At 48.7% G+C, this 14,207-nt stretch overlaps 1 protein-coding gene across 1 annotated transcript; it reads left to right on the top strand.

The window, feature by feature from the left end:
* The first annotated feature begins 422 nt into the window (after positions 1 to 422).
* On the top strand, positions 423 to 13,714 carry TMEM119 (transmembrane protein 119). The gene is made up of 2 exons (XM_073312657.1): positions 423 to 624; positions 11,889 to 13,714. The coding sequence occupies exon 2, from the start codon at positions 11,904 to 11,906 to the stop codon at positions 12,801 to 12,803; it is 900 nt and encodes a 299-aa protein (XP_073168758.1). The 5' UTR covers positions 423 to 624; positions 11,889 to 11,903; the 3' UTR covers positions 12,804 to 13,714.
* Positions 13,715 to 14,207: the final 493 nt, after the last annotated feature.

The following is a 14,207-nucleotide window of genomic DNA, read 5'->3' as shown; positions in this document are numbered from 1 at the left end:
CCATCGTCACCCCTAGAGTAATTCAGTAGTGGTGCTGTGAAGGGCGTTTGATTTCTGTTCTATCGTGGTGGTTAATGAAGGGGAACTACGAGCGAGAGAGATTTGCTGGAAGGAATTAAAGACAAAACTTTCCCCAGATTGCTTTTGTCTGGGGCTGCAGCTTTGATGGGGCTCGGGCTTTGCCTTTGACAGATCTCCAGTAAAGAACAAGCTCCTTGCCTCTGCCTGCTTCTCTGCCCGCCCCCCTAGCTCCCCCTTTGCAGATGTGGGAGTGAAAGCTCAGGGCTTCCCAAGATTGGAGGGAGCTGCCAGCAGGCGGGGGAGACACTGAGGGTCTCCCCGCCCCCCCTTCTCTCCCTCCCTTGTCCCCACATGAAACCAGCCTAGCCTTAATGAAAACAAGCTGCTCCAATGCGATCCTAGCCAGTGAGCTCAAGGCTGCAGAGGAGGAGGGCTCCAGGCTGGGCTCAGATAGACACCGTCCCAAGGAGCCAGAAGAAACTGGGCTAGAGTGCAGGACAAGCAAACTTTTCCCCTTGCTTTTACATTCTTTCAGGCCCTGCAGACGGACACCCCTCCCCGCCCCCCGGCAGGAGGGTGCTGGGAGACTTTAACCTACAGCTGGTGAGTACATGCAATGCCCCCATCTTTCAGATCCTTCACTTCGCTTTACAATATTTAATCTACAAACAAAATTGCATTGGATTCCCCCCTCCCCCCAGCAACCTTCTCTTTTCCTTTTTTGAACTCCTCACCGCAGCACAGTCCTGGGCTGGTTTTATTGTTTCTTTGCCATAGATCTAGATATTTATTTTTCCCAGTGTGTTGATGTTAGGATTTCATGCTCATCTGTGAACCAAGTTGAGTGTGCTCAGCTAGACAGGCATGTTGGCGGAGTTCTGTTTGGAATAATTGTTCAGCATGGTGCATAGATTTCATATTGGAGTTGCTTTCAGAATACCAGTGAAAGACAAAGGGAGCCAGATGCTTCGCTTTGGACCCTTCCAAGAAGTTCTCAAGTGCCACTGAAATGAGCCGATTGAGCTTGCTGGGCAAAGCAGGGTGCCTGTGTGAGAGGCCAGATATGCATTTGCATGAAGGTAGCAGAACTCAGTGGGTTGTGGGGGGGAAAAAAGGGGGTTGCCAAAAAGAGGAAAATTGCGTTAGATTTGCTTCCTTTGCTTTGCAGTTAAAAATCTCTGCTGTGGATCGAAGCAGGCATTTGCGGGGAGAGGAGTGTGCTGGGGGCTCAGAGGGAAATTTGGGGGGGGTACATTATGCTACTGGGGAGGAGTTTGGAAGTGGATACGATGGGACTTAGGGAGGGGCTTGGGGATATATAGGGTGTGATTGGACAGGAGTTTGGGGGCAATATGCTGGGGATTTGTGCAGGAGGGCTGGGGGAGGGAACGCACTCTGGCTTTTGGATGGGCAATGTGGCGGAGAAATGAGCTGCCTGGACAGCGGGCACTCAGCGTTCCACGTCTCCGTTCTTTCTTGTAGTCCAAGGAACATGGCCCAAGCAGCGTGTGCTGAGGGGTACGACGGCTGGGTAGGACCGACCCACCTAACGGGGAGTAATTTGGGTGCAGGCAGGTTTTGGGTGGCAGGGGAAGAGAGTGAAAATTTGCAGCTTCCCCCTGTTCTCTTTTTGCCCAAGCTGCACGTGGCAAACCGTTGAACAGAGTTGAACATTTTAAAGGTGGGGGGAAGAGAAGTGGGGCTTGGCCTTCTCTTTGCGTTAAGCTTCAGTGGCTGAAACCTGCTGTGGCTCCCTTCATAGCTCAAGGCTACTAGATGGCTTCTTAATTTTGTTGAAGCCAGGAGGGCCAGAAAAGTCCCGGTCGGCTTTCTGTGCCGCCTTCTCACTGCTGCACCAACGGAAACTTTGGGGGGGAAGCCAACACTGAACTAAATAACACAGGGGGGAGGAAAACTTCACTGCAAACGGAGCTTACAATGTAATCCAAGTGGTACTGAAGCCATTCAGGGCTTCGGGTCTGCTGCAGCAAAACTGGCTCTGAGATGAATGTGGCGTCAATGCAGACTCCTGGTGAAGCCAGTGGGAGTTTTGCCTGAATAACGACTGCAGGCTGGAAGTATAATATCCCTTATCTTGGCGGCAGTGGGGCAAGCCATAAAGTTTAGCTCCAGATCTGAAGCTTCCCCCCCTCCCCCCCGAATTTAGGGCGTGGGTGGTTTCATCATGTTGATCTGGGCCCAGGTCTAGTTCCTTAATTCCGTTTTTGTTCAGTGCTTTATAATGCTGTGTGAACGAAGGCTAAGTGGTAATCATGATTCGTCTCCTCATTTCTCCTGTTGGTCCGTGCTCGTGGCTTTTTTTGCTATGTAGTTAAGGGTCGCAATGCAGCTCCTGGGTCCAGGAGAAGAAGGTGGGGCTGGGGGACAAGGCGACTAAATGGGAGTTACAAAACAAACAAGTGTTCACAAAATAAACAAATCTGATTTAAAAAAATGCCAGTAATAGCAGGTAAGAAGGACCCTAGCGCCCCTGAGAGCGGCTGCTTGCTTTGCTGGTTGCCATGACTCTGGCCTTCATAACAAAACCCTGGCTCCTCTGGCTGACTTTGGAGAAGTTGGGATCTGGATTCAAAGTTTGCAGCTTGAGCTGGTCTCAAGCACGCACCTGGGTGACCACAGCATCAGGTGCTCCTTTCCTCCTTGCTAGCTGCAAGCCTCTTTGCAAAGATGGGAGAGGAGAGACTCTGGTCCTTTTTTCTGTGTTTGAATGGGAACTGGATTTTGGGGGGAGTTACTGTGGTGTGTTTTTAAAGTGCAGCTTCTGTTTTCTTTTAATTTTTTTCAAAATATGTTTTCTTTTGTTTAAAATCAGCTTTTTTTAAAAAAGAAGACGAGGGTGGGGTGGGGGGCATTGAAACTGGGGATGGGCACACTGGGAATGGAGAGCAGCTAGGTCCTGGGGGTTCCCTGTGGGCTGACTGCTGGGGCAAGGAAGGCAGGGGACTCTCCTGCTGCTGCCCGTCTGTGGAACGTGGACACGCTCCAGGGTGGCCGGGTGACTGTTCTTTGTAGCCCATCGCATGTAGAGAGGGAAAAATAGAACCGCTAATGGCTAAACTAACCCAGAGCAAGGCTGTTGGTTCTTTAGCTATTTCTCTGGCACCTCAAGATCTTTATCCTCAAAACACGCACCCCTGTGAGGGAGGACACTGCCTCAGTTTCCCCATCTGTAAAATAAAGCTAGAGAGTGGCCTAAATTGGCACAAGAGATCTGGGAAATGAACCCTCATCTCCTGCGCCACGGGCCAGCACCCTAACCACAGGGCCATCTTTCCTCTGAGCTCTTTCACTGAGCCAGCTGGTGATCAATGGAGGTGAGTTCAGGCTTATAATCGCTTCTCCTTTAGGAGTGGGACAGTGGCGAGAGCTGGGTGAGGTGTTGGCTGAAAGCTGACTCGGCTGTGAGGATGCTAGGTTACACCCTGCCTGACCACATGAGAGCTATGCAGATCTGGGTGGTGTGGGGGGAGTGACAACACAGCAGGGCTGAGGTGTGGATTGGCATGTCTGTTTGCATAGCTCTGTCTAGATTACACTGATCCCAGGTTAAATCCATCCCAGCAAAGAGAATGGGGGAGGATAACACAAAAGGGCTGAAACAATGGAGGGGAAACCCCTCCCTACATTAATCAGCTAGCTGGGTTGGTCTAGATACACCTAGGTGCCCATCCTTGTGAGCATTTAGCTATCTGAGACCGGATGGTCTCAGCATTTCCTCCTGTCCTGACTAGGGGAGAGGTGAGATCAGAGGTGGAGTGCGCTCCCAGTCAGGGAGAAATACCTCTTCCTTGTGCAGTTTGCTTGAGGGAAGCTACAGGTGTCCATTCTGGTCTATCCGTGTCACTGATCATCTCTCGGTGGCTTGCGGCCCATGCAGCTTGGAGAGCAAGAAGCTGCTTGTGTCTTTCCTGTTGAGGGTTAAAGCTGGTTGCCTGGGAGGTGTGGGGACAGCAAATATGGTTTCATAGAATCATAGAAGGTTAGGGTTGGAAGGGACCTCAGGAGGTCATCTAGTCCAACCCCCTGCTTGAAGCAGGGCCAATCCCCAATTTTTGCCCCAGATCCCTAAATGGCCCCCTCAAGGATTGAACTCACAACCCTGGGTTTAGCAGGCCAATGCTCAAACCACTGAGCTATCCCTCATATGGACCTTGAAGTTGCCAAGCCAACTGTTTTACGCTGGTCCTGCCATCCCAGATCCTACCATATGAACTGGCAGGGTGCAGTGACCCCCATGCAATTCGGGAGTGGGCAAAAGGGGAAATGCTGTTTGTTGCGATGACCTGCAGCAGGGTCAGGCCATGAAACAGCCTTGGCAGAACATGGAGATCTGAGGTCACACTCCACACATCTTGAGAGCTGTTCCTGCCTCCTGCAGGGTAATGCACATGCATCCCCGCTCACCAAGCACCACTGCACGTTGCCTGGTGAGCCAAAATATCTGGCTCTGTGATTGCAGGGAAATCCGGGTTTGCTGGCAGGGCAGGTGTCCCCCCCAGGCTAACCTTGCCTCTAGCATGAAGGGGCTAATCCCATTCAACAGCAGCTGGGAGAATTGAATGATTCTGCCAGTACAGCTCCCGCGCTATTGGCCAGGGAGGGCTCACACCCAGGATCGGGGTAGTGCAGACAAGGCTCCAGCAGCTTCTGGTGGCGGTTTTTGCCTTCTGCACCCATTTACCAACGAAAAGGCCGTTTGCACTCGTCACTCCGGTAATGGAACGGGGACCCACAACTCACTTCACAAAGGCTTGTTCAAGGGCCAGCCGAGGCGGCAGCATTTGGTTACTGTCTGTGCCCCGGTACCCGACGCCATCCCGTCCCTGTTGCACCACTTCTACTGATGTAATGCAGACATTCGACAGGGCAGAAAGGAAGCTGGGAAACGGCCTTTGTTATCGCTTTAATATACCCCCAGTGCCCACAGGGAAACATAACTTGTACAAAGAACTGCCAAAGGTCACGTGTAATGTCCTTCTCTGCTGGGCACAGCCCCGTTTCCTCCAGACAAATGGAAAATCATAAGTGCATCTTACATCTTATTTTACATCATTCCTGATGAAGAGTGTGGGGGCACTGGCAGCCTTTGTTCGCTGAACACGCCAGGTCTTCCTGTAATGCCTCTGTTCAAGCCACACGGGGTCAAGACAGCAAAAGTCACTGCTCTCATAGGCACCTGGCAAACATTACCCTCTTGTCCTCCACCGGATCAAAAGATGTAATATACTTAAGTGGTCCTGCTGGCAGTTTGTTTCACGGCTGCTGGTGTAAGTGCTGTCCGGGGCTGTCTGAAATGCTGTTCGTAGCAAGGATCCTGGCAACTGAGGCATTGTAGGGGTGTCTGAGGATATTCTCCTAGCCCAGTAGGTGCTAATCTGAAGTGTTGGTCAGTGGGAGGGTCTTGGTGGTGGAGCTGGTAGCGGGGAGCCTGCAAACATCTCTCTGTCCCTCTTAGGTACCAATCTGTGTGTATATAATGTCTTCTGCAGTTTCCACGGTATGCATCCGATGAAGTGAGCTGTAGCTCATGAAAGCTCATGCTCAAATAAATTGGTTAGTCTCTAAGGTGCCACAAGTACTCCTTTTCTTTTTGCGAAGACAGACTAACACGGCTGTTACTCTGAAATCTGGGTTGTGCTGACCACAGTGCTCTGAAGAGCTGGGCAATCCTAAATGCATGAGAATCTCTCCTTCTAGCCCTGCAAAGCCTGCTAATTTAGGAGAGAGATTGAGTGTGGGGAGGGGAAACCTTTGTGTAAATTGTCCCTGTCCTTTAATGTGGATCAACTCAAAGAATCGGTGAAGCTCACGAACATAAGAACATAACAATGGCCATACTGAGTCAGACCAAAGGTCCATCCAGCCCAGTATCCTGTCAACCGACAGTGGCTAATGCCAGGTGCCCCAGAGGGAGTGACACAGGTTGACTAACTAGTAATGATCAAGTGATCTCTCTCCTGCCATCCATCTCCACCCCCTGACAAACAGAGGCTAGGGACACCATTCCTTACCCATCCTAGCTAAAAGCCATTAATGGACTTAACCTCTATGAATTTATCCAGTTCTCTTTTAAACCCTGTTATAGTGCTAGCCTTTACAACCTCCTGAGGCAAGGAGTTACATAGGTTGACTGTGCACTCAGTGAAGAAGAAGTTCCTTTTATTTGCTTTAAACCTGCTACCCATTAATTTCATTTGGTGGCCCCTAGTTCTTACATTATGGGAACAAATAAATAACTTTTCCTTATTCACTTTCTCCACACCACTCATGATTTTATAGACCTCTATCATATCCCCCCTTAGTCTCCTCTTTTCCAAGCTGAAAAGTCCTAGCCTCTTTAATCTCTCCTCATATGGGACCCGTTCCAAACCCCTAATCATTTTAGTTGCCCTTTTCTGAACCTTTTCTAATGCCAGCTGAGATGAGGGGACCACATCTGTATGCAGTATTCAAGATGTGGGTGTACCATGGATTTGTATAAGGGCAATAAGATATTCTTCGTCTTATTCTCTATCCCTTTTTTAATGATTCCTAACGTCCCGTTTGCTTTTTTGACTGCTGCTGCACACTCTGTGGATGTCTTCAGAGAACTAGCCACGATGACTCCAAGCTTCCACTGGGTTCTTATTAAAGCAAACCAGCTCTCCCATGAGCTGTGAGAGTGACTTTGCAAGGAGCTGCAGGCAGAATTGCTTCCACTAATTCCATCCTAGGTTTGAAGCCTGGCATGCTCAGATGGAACAAATCACCCCCAGATTTCAGTAACGATCTAATAGGAAATGAGAACACTTCGCATTGGCTGGGGCGCCAATTGCAGCCAATTTGAAAAGGGCCATCTGCACAATTTTAGATTGGGAGGAGGTACCTGAAGTCCCATTTCTGCCCCTGGTAAAACTGAGAGCTTCTTCTCATAGTCTGGAGTTTTGGCGGTCTGTGATCTGTCTTCCACCAATGAGTTATCTGAAGCTGACCATGCTCATATGTGCAGCTCACATCTTCCAGCGCCCACGTTACACTCCGCTTAAAATTACTGCTGTGGTTTTGTCCGCCCTGTTTCTTTTGTTGCTCTTCTCATGCTTTCCAAACTCCCAGAAAGCCATGCTTCAAACCCAGAGCTACTCTGGAGTGGGCTCTGGCTCTCTATCGGCATGCAAGAGGTCACTCAGGCAGCAATTCAACAAGCGCTTCCAGAAATGTGAGCTCTTAGCCCGAAAAGCTTCTGACTTGTTGTTTCTCCTAGCCCTAGAGCTGAAATGTGTTTTTCATACCCATTTGTGTAAAATGTAATAAATGATAGAATACGTGACGTGAGCTGGTTAGCTCCTAGTGGCCCCAGTTCAGGAAAACATCCCCATCCAGTGCAGCACAATTGAATTCAATGGGACTTAAGTGCATATTAAAGTTAAGCACGTGTTTAAGTGCTCTCCTGAATAGGTATGAACCTTAGCACGTGGCCTTGCAAACTTGAATGAGCTACAGATGTAGTACTGTCTCTAGCTAAGGGATGAGGGGCAGTGCAGCATCAGAAACTTGCCCTGGTACCTGTGCCGTGGATGTTCTCCGAGGGGTGCCATTCTGGGACTATTTACAGCAATAATGTTCGTGGGGAGTTCAATCATTGTCTGAATCTATTTCTAACCATGCATGAGGCTGATGATCATTGCACCATTGTTTACTAATTGTCAGAGCCACGTGTATAGCTAGAACAAAGTGTGGAACGGATCAGTGGAGCTGCACGTTTGCCCTTCTGCAGTTAAGTCTGTTCAAAGTTTCCATTGTCAATCTCAGGTTTCAGGAATTTATTAATCAGCCAAACTAATTTTGCTTGCGCCAGAATCTTGGCAGGCAGCACTCCCACCCCAGCAGTGCATTTATAAAGAACACTAAACTTAGGGGGAGAAATCGTTTCATCTGTTTTTCATCTGGTTTTCAAGTATGTCAGCGTAAAACAAATGGAATGTTGCACTTTACAATGTTTCTTTGCAATCACAAAAATGAAATCAAAGTTCAGGCTAGTTTTTCTTTAAGAAATGTAACTTGGCAAGTAACTCGGTGCCTAAAATAATCAACAGGCTTTTGTTATTTTGGAAACAAATGGCAAAAGCAATGACATTAAACTTTTCAAAGGGGCTGCTTGGTAGCTATCGCGTCTGCTTTGAATAGGATAATGTATGCGTCCTCCTTTTAATAGCAAATTTATTTAAGTAAATGCAGTTTTGTCTCAGACATGATTTAAAAGAAAATGCCCTAATTTTCACTCCATTGGGGTTTATTGAATAAATAACATTTTTAAAAATGTGTCTTTAATGGCTAGATTAGACTCCATCTCCATCGAAATGTTCTGATCTTATTGGTTCAGTATCCCTATAACCGATGTGATCGGTAAACAGATTGCAAAATTCTTGTATTGGTCATTTGCAAATATTCAGGAATTTCTGAGTGAAATTCCCTCTATTTTTGCTGCCTGTTGACGCACTGATTTCAGGTGAGCTTCTCTTACTAGATGTTCCATTCTATGCATCCGATGAAGTGAGCTGTAGCCCACGAAAGCTTATGCTCAAATAAATTTGTTAGTCTCTATGGTGCCACAAGTCCTCCTTTTCTTTTCACAGAGTAAGGTGCTAGTCAGCAATGAGCAGGGGTAGCAGAATCGGACGCTCTCGGTGAAATACACTCCAGCACAATGCCCCTTGCAGATCTTAAATGAGCCCTCGGCTCTGTGCCAGGCCAAAGCGAACAGCTCTCCAACAGTGCATTGCAAATATTCAAAATGTGCAGCTTACTCCATGTTGGGGAAATGGTGTCCATGTTCCCTGATTGAAAGGTTTCTGAGCCAGCCAGGGCTGAGTGAACGCTGGAGTTTATTATTAATACATTATTAGTCACTGGCATTTGCTTGTGGCTCCTGATTCGATGATTGATGTGACCAGCCAACGCTGTGCAAGCTGCATGTTGTGACTCTTGGATGTTGTTATTGAAAATTGTCCCGGGAAAGAGAGTCCTACGGCAGTGCTGCTCCCAGATTAAGATAAGGACCACTTAAAGACCTCTACGGTGGGTGATAAATCCAGTCTTTCGGTGCCATCCGCTGGTGGTCTGCCCAACCGTGTGTTCTGCCCAATTGTATGGCAAGAGCAACCAGTCAAGCATACTTTAGTCTGGCAGCCTGGAGGTCGGGACACCCCTTATCAAGGCCTGCGAGCAAGGGGCTGTACCTGGAAGGGCGTGGCTGCTGCCACCAACAGTCGAGGGATTAGTTAAAGGGCTAAAACCATGGCTGGGCAGGTGTGCACTGGGGCCCCCCCCCCGACACACATTCACATCGCGCAGTGTGGCACGCTCCCAACCCTGGCCACAGACGGCTCTCCCAGGGCCCGATCCTTTCAAGGCCCAGGGACCCCCCCCAACCCTGGCCACAGACGGCTCTCCCAGGGCCTGATCCTTTCAAGGCCCAGGGACCCCCCCAACCCTGGCCACAGACGGCTCTCCCAGGGCCCGATCCTTTCAAGGCCTAGGGACCCCCCCCCCAACCCTGGCCACAGACGGCTCTCCCAGGGCCCGATCCTTTCAAGGCCCAGGGACCCCCCCCCCAACCCTGGCCACAGACGGCTCTCCCAGGGCCCGATCCTTTCAAGGCCCAGGGACCCCCCCCAACCCTGGCCACAGACGGCTCTCCCAGGGCCCGATCCTTTCAAGGCCCAGGGACCCCCAGAGTCCCTCAAGCTGCAAACGCACTACACAGGCTACTATTTAAAGAGCCTGGCCTCCTGGCTTCCCCATCTGGCTTCTGCTTGGTAAGGGAGTTTGCAGTGCATGGCTGGGAAGAACTGTAATCGACAGGGGAGCGCAGCGTACGCTTCTTCCCCATAAAAATAAGTAAGCGGGAATGATTTGTCAGTTTCCCGGGGTGTGCCTGTGTGCTATCTTTTGCAAATGCACTTTCTGTTGTGAGACATGCCCAGGCCCCACGGCGCTCAAAGTAATTTATTGCCAGGTCTGGTTTCCACCAGAAGTATCTTTATAGCTGCTAGAACGCACAGAGCTTCCCAGGGTCTAGTAAAAGCTGCACAGCATCAGCCTCCCAGCCCTTCCCCTCGTTAAAGGTGGGTTTGAGAAATAGCCCGGCACAAGCAAAGTCTGGTCGCTGGGAGTTCCAAGGGGTTGTAGCCTCCAGAACAGGGGCCTCATCAAGGAAGCCGGATACACCGTGTTTGGAGGTCTTGTGTCAAACCACTGCTTAAACTGTGCACCCTGTTTTCTGGTTGGCCTGGGAGGCTTCCTCCTAGCAGAGGTCCCCGTGGTTAGAAAACCCGTGGGGGCTGAGTTAATGCTGCTGTGGTGGTCTCCATTGCGAGATTCCTTGGGCGTGGCGGTGGTGATGCATCTTCTGACAGTCGCACCCTGCCACTGGCTGAATGTCGTTGCTCGTCAGTGAGGGGAGGAAACTAGTGGCTGGGGAAGTTCCAGACAACTTGGTCAATGGGCTGAAGGGTGGAAGCCCAGCCCCGCTTTCTTGGAGGTGCAAATCGGAGCTGCGCTCCTGAAAATTGGCCCCAATCGTCCTCCCTACGGAAAAAGGAAGCAAAACGAGGTAGAGGGTTTGGAGCTTGTTGGGTAGGAGATTTTTGGATGCATGTCCACCCGTGTCTGGTTGTGTGGGAATGCACATGTACAAGGGGGGCGGGGGGTTGGTTCTCATAGTCTTCTCCCATCCCCAAACTGAGGAAACTGACCAGGGGGAGTCACTCCCTGCACCTCCCTTCCTCGGCATTCAGCGAGCTGCCTCCACAGTGCTCCTAGGCCGTGGTGAGCCACCGAAGGGACCAGGCTTAGGATCGGAACTCAGTTCTGGCGAGGGGCAGGTGTCCCATTGCCACGACTTGACTGTGGCGTCTGTCATACGCAGTGTTTGCCCTTTATTGCTGGAGATTTCCTATGGGCAATACATCTATGCAACATGAATAATGAAAAGCTTGTGATGTAGCTAGCAGTGTAGAGGTCATGGGGGGGGGGTTGGGGTTGAAATATCAACAGTAGCCATGTGCTTTCTGCAAGATCATGAAAATTTCACTCAGGATGAGCAGGTGCTGAGGGCCCAGGGGCTGAGACGCACAGCTCTAGAAAGTGCCACTTCTTCCTCCTGCTTCTCTGTCCTCACCGTTTCCTGAAGCTCTGGCTGATGTTTAAAGCAATAATGTCCCGAGAGCTGCTTTTCCCACCCTTTCTCTGTAATTTATTATAGCGGTACCTGATAGCCATTCTATAGTTAAAGTTACGTTTTAATGTGGGTTGATCATGATTTATGAATTCCTGTTTCTCTCGGAAAGCCTGAGGCCAATCCATGTGAAATTTCACTCTGGGTCCTTTGAGTTTTCTGGCCAGGGTTTTCTTTGGTTTCTCATCATAAATGTTTAATAGTCTCTGAAATGGGGCTGTGGCTGAAATTTCTCCTTGGAAGCCCTCCTATGTCTTAAAGACCCATGCCCCCCAAATAAACCCCCCACCATACTCCAGCTACATAAAACGTAGCAGAGGGATGAACCTACTGCGCCCCTCCCCCAAACTACCCACCCCCAATTAAAGCATCAAAATAAACCTAGGACATGAATACACCCGAATGGTTGCTGAGAAGCAGCCAGGGTGGCTACACAAGCAACCTACCTGGCACAAACCACAAAATCAAGGGCATGAAAAGTGAAGCTACCTGCCACATCACACCCTTCATTCTTTTACCCAGAAGCACACGCCATACCATTGTCACAACTCCCAGGCACCGAGACCAGGCACTGGAACTTTGCCCAGGACAGATACTAACTTGTCCCTGTTTTCTCTCTGTTTTGTGGCAGATTCCGGTCTGGGAAATGGCTGCTTCAGCTATGGTCTGTGTGCTCCTTATGCTCATGGCACCTCTGTGCACCACGCGATCGACACGCATCCAGGCGACTGTCCTGGATGATAACGGTGGGAGTGGAGACAATCCAGGTACCTCCATCCCCCCCTCTGCGAGCGTGAATTTGGGGGTGAGTCCTACATCCGGGACTATTGCTGTGAATTCTGTCAATGGCACCTTGACTTCAGTCAACATCTTCAATAGGATTGTGAATTTCTTTAAAGAGTACATGCTGCTAATCATTGTGGTGGGGTCCTTAGTTTTTGTGCTGCTCTTCATTATATGTGCCGCCGTCATCGTCCGGCAGAAACACAAGGCCTCTGCCTATTACCCATCGTCATTTCCTAAGAAAAAGTACGTGGACCAGAATGACAGATCAGGGGGTGCCAAAGCTTTCAAGGAAGTTCCTGAAAAGGCTACCGAGACCCACCCGGAGGAGCCCGTGGACTCATCCAAACAGCTGCAAGCTGATATTTTGGCTGCTGCCCAGAACTTGAAATCCCCAGCCAAGGTCTCCATGGCAAATGGAGATGGGACCAAAATAGAGGATAAGCCCCAAAAAGAACAGGAGGAAGGGACCAAAGTGGAGGACAACAGACAAACAGCTGAGTGTGTTTCCAAAGAACAGGTGGCTCCCCAGGAGAAAGCTGAACCAGCAAAAGAGATGCCAGCTCCAAGTTGCGCAGCAGAAACGGAGACCAAAGGAGAAGAACCTCCCTCCACTGAGGAAGTTCAGCAGGCCAATGAGTCCTCGCCAGAAGAGCCCAAAGAATGCCCCGTGGCTGCCGATCCCATCGTGCAAACCCCTGAAGGTGAGAAGCAAGATGTGTCTGTTCCGGCGGCTCCCGATACCAGTGTTGCCGGTGTCTAACACAGGAACTCGGGCGCTAGAAAAACGGACCTTCGTTCTTGAACAATGCTAAAGCAGCGGACAATCACCATTCATCAGCAGACCACGTTATTGATTTGGAAATTGATTCAACACGCGACAGACTATTTTTCTATTAAGTGGGCACAATAGATACCCCTGTCATTATACCAGCCATGGTGCCCAGCTGAATATCAAAACAGATTCGATTTAGTACACTGTATTTTACATTAACAGACCGTTCCGTTACTGTGTAATTGCTCAGTAGCTCTCACTTTCAGTAAGTACATATGCAGGGGTTAGAAGTGGGCGTGATCAGAATCCATGACCTAGCTTTCAGGGTGAGTGACAGATCCAGAATGAAATGTTGGGGCTTAAGCCTGTCTTGAATAGTGGCCTTTAATTATAGATGGTATGACCAGCCGTTTATATGGCACAAATCCTACAGGTCCTTACCCAGGTATCTAGGGGAAATCAATGGGAGTTTTGCCTGAATAAAAACTGTGTGAGCATCTATGGATTTGAACTCTACTTGGTGGGAAATCTAGGGCTTTTATCCATTAGGGTCAACATATAGTTCCAGAAGAATTTCCAGGCAATTCTTTGTTCTCTGTAAAATAAGCTGTTGCTGGCTTTCTTGCAAATGTTATTTTTCTAATTCATTTTTATACTATTCGATGGAGGACTTTGGGTGGAAAAGAAATTGTGTGTGTGGAGTGAGTGACTCTAGATGGGATTTTCGGATCTCGCCCTCTCGACTAGTCTGAAAAGAGGGGGGTGCTTCATACAAGGGGCAACTGGACCATGTAATTCCATCTAGTGTGAAGAATCTTGTTTTCAAACATAACTTCAGACTTTTTGTCTGGCATCGTAAAGGCTTTACCAATATTTATGACCTTCTGTGATATTTTTTTCCCCAAACATCCTGATCTTCAAAGAACTATAAGATGGAACCTGCAGCTCTTTGTAGACTTCCACAACTGATAGACTTTTACAGTTGTTTTCTTTGGCCTCCATATTTTGTTGCAGTGTATAATAATAATAATTAAGTATAGATTAAAAAGAGTAAGCTTCTTTATATCCACTGATTAACTGTTCCATAAAGATGTTAATATGACTCAAAGAAATATATTTTACTCAGGGTTTCCATTTAAAAAAACAACACAATCATAACAACTTGACTAAAGATACTAGGTAATGGAGGGCGGAGAAAGCGAAATCTAATGCTAAGAAGTTAGCGTTTAATTTTTATGCCAACATTCCACTGATTTCTTAAACAAGAAAATTCCTGTTTGCAATTTTATTTGTTTTTTTTCTTACCTCCCTTTTCTACCATTATTAATAAAGAAATTTTCTATGCAGATTTGTTTTGTTTCTGTGGCCTTGAAGATGAGGAGGGTGACTTGT

This window comes from Lepidochelys kempii, chromosome 15 (assembly GCF_965140265.1).
Source record: "Lepidochelys kempii isolate rLepKem1 chromosome 15, rLepKem1.hap2, whole genome shotgun sequence".
NCBI lineage: Eukaryota > Metazoa > Chordata > Testudines > Cheloniidae > Lepidochelys > Lepidochelys kempii.
This window is presented reverse-complemented; position numbering and strand designations above follow the sequence as displayed.